Source organism: Pavona decussata, unplaced genomic scaffold, assembly GCF_977016875.1.
Source record: "Pavona decussata unplaced genomic scaffold, jaPavDecu1.1 SCAFFOLD_6, whole genome shotgun sequence".
NCBI lineage: Eukaryota > Metazoa > Cnidaria > Anthozoa > Scleractinia > Agariciidae > Pavona > Pavona decussata.
This window is the reverse complement of record NW_028145430.1, coordinates 4,109,001-4,115,000: the sequence shown is the minus strand read 5'-3', so window position 1 is coordinate 4,115,000 and position 6,000 is coordinate 4,109,001. Positions and strand designations below refer to the sequence as shown.

The window sequence follows — 6,000 nt, the reverse complement described above, 5'->3', positions numbered from 1 at the left end:
AATATTGTGATGATGACACTGTTACACTTCCAGCAGTTTCTCTTATAGTACACATTGCTCACTGTGAATTGTTTTGCTCCCTTTTCACCATGAATACACTGAAACCACACTACAATCTTTCTTAAATTTATTGTGAGACGATAAAAAATTGGCCACTAACTTTTTTGAAGATTTGATGCAATAGGTTTGATTACATTGTTGTTTTCTGGAAGGAGTATAGAACTTTTCAACAATTTGACACCTGGAACTGAAGGAGTTGCCAGGTGGCATTCAGACCCTGATTTAATGTTGCTTAGTAAAATTTTGTTGGCAATGGTTTTGTACTATTTTCTTTGAATAATCAATCCCATGTCATAGTATTTTGAGGTGGTATTACTACACTGTATACGAAAATTTGACAAGTCTGAAAGCGAAATCTTGTTTGGCTGGTGCTTTGATGTGGTGTTACTTAAGATATCAAAATGCTTCCAAAATAGCTCATCTAACAGATTCAATTCAATTCAATTCAATTTTATTTTCACATGTACAGCGAGATTCAGTACAATACATAAAAACAATAAACATTTATATTACAAAGGAGGATTAAAAAGAATTAGGATAAATTTGTTTGGTTTAGTGTGAGCAGTGCCCAAAGGAGCATGCTGCTTTCGAGTTGGGCACTGCTTACGATGGAAGAGAAAATTATTTCGGTGGAAAAGAAAATTATTTGGAAAGGTTTGAAAAAGAAAAAAAAAAAAGAGCGTGTTTAGCGAAGGGATGACGGTGATGAACTCCAGCTACATTACTTTTGGTTTATAAGTAGATTTTTCCTGTATTTGGTTTTAAACGAAGAAGCGGAGTTTGATTGCTTAATGTTACAGTCTATTGTTTCTCATATTTGTGATGCTGCGAAATGAAAAGTGTGTTTACCGTAGTTAGTACGTATGAAAAGATGAAAATCGGGCATTGTACGAACTCGCCGAGAGGATGCTGTGGAAATAGAGTTTGCAAAAACAGGACATATTTGATCATTTATTATTTTGAACGTGAAAATGGCAACCTTGAGTTTGAATGCATTGTCAATGGTTAGAATTCCCAGTAGATTGAAGTAAACAGTGGCATTTTCTCTTTTGTAAGCAAAGAATATATTTTTTACACATTTGTTTTGGGCGGTGCGAATTTTGTTGAGATAGGTGGTGTAGGTGTTTTCCCAGCTCATTAAACCATAGTTGATGTAAGGATAAATTAGTGTATAATAGAGTTGTTTCAGAGTATTCAGGTCGACATAAAACCTTAATTTATTGATAATTCCAGTATTTTTTGATATTTTACTTTTAACATGCTTAGTTTGTTGTTCCCATTTAAGATGTTTGTCAATATAAATTCCGAGATATTTAATAAAATCTTTTTGTTCAATGTCGTGGATTTTTATATTACTTACACGCTTATTTGGGGAGCTGATAATCATAAAATTTGTCTTTTTTATATTGATTGATAGTTTATTAGCTGAGCAGTAGTAGAGAATATTATCAAATTCAGTATTCATAGTTTGAGTGATATCTTCAAGGTTATTGATGTACTCAGACTTTAATATAATGTCTTGTAATCAAATGCAACCTTTTAACTTGTTTATATTGTTTGAGCTCTCAATTATTATATAAGGTGCTGAAAAATGTATTGGAAGACAGTACTTTTTAGAAAACCCTACGATTATCATGTAATAATGCTGTTAAATTTTCTACGAGAGCAATGTTATTTTTTGTTGCTGCTTTTTTCCACTTTATTTAATTTGTCCAGCCAGGTCTTTGGTCAGTGGCTTACTAATATTAAGAAATTGTGCTTTCTTAAATTATTCCATTTAGGATTCTCTTAGGATAGTTCAACCCATCTTCCTTGGTTTCCTTATAACATACTTCAACCAAGATACTACTACAACGCAGAAAGAAGCCTTCCTGTATGCTTTTGCTGTGTGTATGTGCAGCATTTTGTCCAGCTTTTTGATTACACCATTCACATTCTTACGACAGTGCTGTGGTATGAGGGTGAGGATTGCTTGCACGTCTCTTGTGTACAACAAGGTATGACTGGAATATGAGGCATTTGTTTTAAAAAATTATGTCCAGTGAAAAAAGATAGCAATGCCCTGGTCCAGGATATTTAATGCATGCAGTTGTCAACTTATCATCCACACTGTTTATAATAATAAACAAAATGAAGAAACAAATTAGATTAAATAAATTAACTAATTGCAATTCAAATAAATAAATGCATCAGGGTGTGGGTCAAGTCATCCTAGACAGGAAAACTATCTGCAAGATCTGGAGTGGATGTTATTATAAAATAATTTGTCAGGTTGTTTTGGGACTATTTTAAAGTTATTTTGCTTTATACCGGTTTATACACATGGCAGAGAAGGTAGAGTAGAGGAAGTGAAATTAATTATTGTGGTCAAGACATAGCCTTCTATGTCAATTAATCAGACAAATGGTTATGATAGAAATTTGACACTCACCTTAATTTCTTTTCAATTATTCCAGGTGTTGAGACTAAGCAGTACAGCAATGGCTAGCACAACTACTGGCAATATTGTGAACTTGGTTTCTTCAGACACCCAGCGGTTTGATGTGGTAGGTAGCATCTTAAGATTGTGACACAGTTACACTGTGCAACTTATATTGTAATGGTTCTTTCACCATGTCCTGCAATGGCATTGTGAGGTAAGTTGCATTAAAAAAATGTTGTGTATGGTAGCATACCTTGCAGCTGACAACAAAAACTAGAAGTCAGTTCTACATTCTGGAAGGTGTTTGACTGTTGAAAAGTAAATAACATTGTGCAATGTTTCAACTAAGCAACTTATCTCACAAAACCATTTTGAGGCAACTTGCATGAACTGCTGGAGTCAAGCTACATGTACACAGTATAATACTGTCTTTACAGTGCTTTGTCATATTTAAGATCTTGGAAGGTCATGCTCTTACTGTATGTATGTGTTTTTTTTCAGGCTTCCTATTTCCTCCACTACCTGGTACTAGGTCCTTTAGAAGCACTTGCTGTACTTGGACTTCTCTGGAGAGAAATTGGTGCCTCATCTCTGGCTGGAATGGGTCTTTTGCTTCTCTTGGTTCCTGTGCAAATTAAAATGGGCCGTATTCTCATGGGTCTTAGGTTAGCATTATTGAAAATAAAATTTAATGTTATTATTTTTTGGTAATAGAATTATAATTTTTTAAGCCTGATCTGATATTAGAACCCAAAACCAAAACAGCAGTGTCTCGTCAGTACTGAGAATGTTAAGCAATAGGGTAATTTCCATCTACATTTATCAATAGTCATTCCATATTATTTTCTGAATCTATCTGAACATTGTCTGAAAACTTTCTAGATAAGATTTGTGAAGAAGAGTCAAACATGTTTTGTTTGATGCCACAAATTGCATGATTAAATAATAATCAATGTTACATTTTAGTGCTAGTTTGAGACTTAACTTGACTTAAGATATGTCTACTCTTAGAATATTTCATTTTTTAAATATGTACAATTTTAATAGCAATAACTTTATACAATTTCATTTTTATTTTTAGTAATTATTCATTTTTTTTAATAGTTAATGCCCATTAGAATTTAATTGTATTAATTGTTAAATTTAGCTATTGTCATACGCATTTGAAAATTTTATGTTGATATTTGTACGATATAAATTAGTAATAATAATAATAATAATAATAATAATAATAATAATAATAATAATAATAGTAATGATAATGAAAAGCTGATCACAAACAGTTATTATTAGTGGAACATGACTGTCTTGTAGAATGAGATGATATTAATATTTGGATGCCATAATAAAGCTTCTTTTAATAAAAATAATAATAATAATAATAATAATAATAATAATAATAACAATCTTTATACAGGGAGCTCACATCACGAAAGTGATATTCAGTGGGGCCCTTTTGATTTTTGGCATATACTGAATTAATAAAATAATAATAATTATAATGATTTTTTTTTACAAGACGCAAAGCTTCCCAATTCATTGATGAACGTGTGAAGGCAATGAATGAAGTAATAAGTGGTATGCGGGTAGTTAAGGTGTACACCTGGGAGGATGCAGTTACTGATTGGATTGGCAAAATAAGAATGTAAGTTAAGTAGTCTGTTTCAGTTTATGTACATTTAGAGGAAAGTTGAAAATGGTTATTCTTCATGATCTGATTTGATTTCTTTAGGGTGGCAAACCCTTTACTATAATTGCATAAATTTTTTTATTCTTTTCAGTTCTGAACTTTCCTGGTTCCTCAAGCTTGCATATGTTCGTGGTGCATTTTTGTCATTCTTCTTCAGTTCTTCAGTGCTGATTACATTTGTGACATTCATGACCTATGTTTTAACTGGTCACATCTTAACTGCTCAGAAGGTCTTCACTTGTCTGTCACTTTTCAACTCTGTCCGTATAGTCATGACGCTGTTTTTTCCTATTGCTATTACTTTCATGAATGAAGTGAGAGTCTCCGTTGAAAGAATTCAAGTAAGTTGATATAGTTCTTTTAAATGATAAAAGCATTCAGCAATAGCCAAACAATTGAAGCTGTGTCACCTCTGATTACGGCCTAAACCCTTAATAGCTATGTTGGGATTTTAAAATTCCACTGAGGAAATGTTCACAATGATTGTTGAATGCAAGGTAATGCATGTAGCCCCTGTTGTGAGGCACAAATTAAAGTGGAAAACCACTAGCAGCTGATTACAAATTATGTTTAATTCCTGATATGTGATATTCACTGGGTTGGCCAGGTACATGCAGTGTTAATTTTCTAGAAATCAGCTTATGAGGGCCAAGTGAGTCCCCCTTGATAGCCCCAAGGTATTTTAACTTCTCATTAACAGTCTTACATTAGTGGTGTAATAAATTGTGTAGACTGTAGTTCTAGACAAAAATCCATACCCACCCCATGGAAAGTCATTGGAAATTCCTGGGTCTTGACAATCTGCGAGCCAGCGAGCCATGTGAGGCAGCCGTGTGAGGCACTCACGTAAGCCTAAAAAACACTCCTTTTAGCCTAAAAAGCACTCCGGTTGGCTTAAATAGCACTCAGGTCAGCTTAAATAGCTCCCCGGTTAGCTTAACGGCTAGCATTTATGTTGGGGGTTGTTCATGCCTCCCATGCCTCGCATGTCAGCCTTGCATGCCTCGCTGGCTCGCATATTGTCCACGCTCGAAATTCCTAGGGGGAGGTGGGTCTTAAAAGCCAAAATTTTAGGAGCAAAGTATGAAGCAAAACAAAAAACCTTTCATGGGGGAGTATGGATTTTTTTTGGAACTACCCTTTTGTTGACATTATTCTTATTATTCTTATTATTATCATTATTTTGAAACAATTTGCAATAGTGGCACCAATGGTAGCTTGAACTTTCACTGCACCTTTTTCAGGTTTGTAGTGAAACAGTATTACAGATGATCTCAAGTGTGATAAATGTTTTGCCTGGCAAAATTTGTTTGCTATGATTGATGTACTGATGTACGTTTAATGCATGGTAATTCCCTATTGCCACATGCATAGTTGCATATGCATTACTGTACAAAAGAAATGCAAATTAAATTCAGTTAATTGCACAAAATGGTGAAAGTGTGCTGATACTTTGCAGTTCTATTACTTACATTTCAGAAAAATGTATCACAAAAGTTTGCTGCTCTTAATACCAAATTTGTGCATTTGAAGGCAATGACTGTTTGAAAGGAGGAAGTGAAGTTCTCAATGTAATGGGGAGGAGGGGGAATCATTTGTATGTAGGAAACAAACAGTTTTCTATGATAAATGAGAGCTCAGAAGACCGAAGACCGAAGACCAAAGATTACAAAATGAAGACCCTCGCTAAAATGCTTTATTTGACGCTAAAACATTGATTTTAATGGGGTCTTCGTTTTGTAGTTTTGCCTGCGTCAAACTACAAAACGAAGACCCTCGCTAAAACGCTTTATTTGACACTAAAACATTGAATTCAATGGGGTCTTCG

The 6,000-nt window shown here is 34.0% G+C and overlaps 1 protein-coding gene across 3 annotated transcripts in view; it reads left to right on the top strand.

The window, feature by feature from the left end:
* Positions 1 to 6,000, top strand: part of LOC146489267 (ATP-binding cassette sub-family C member 4-like) — a 39,929-nt gene that overhangs the window by 6,739 nt on the left and 27,190 nt on the right. For all 3 annotated transcript variants that reach the window (XM_085107720.1, XM_085107722.1, XM_085107729.1), the window contains 5 exons: positions 1,842 to 2,057; positions 2,517 to 2,606; positions 2,984 to 3,147; positions 4,002 to 4,127; positions 4,264 to 4,513. In XM_085107720.1, coding sequence (XP_084963846.1) covers positions 1,842 to 2,057; positions 2,517 to 2,606; positions 2,984 to 3,147; positions 4,002 to 4,127; positions 4,264 to 4,513 — 846 coding nt within the window. The remainder of the gene's footprint in view (positions 1 to 1,841; positions 2,058 to 2,516; positions 2,607 to 2,983; positions 3,148 to 4,001; positions 4,128 to 4,263; positions 4,514 to 6,000) is intronic.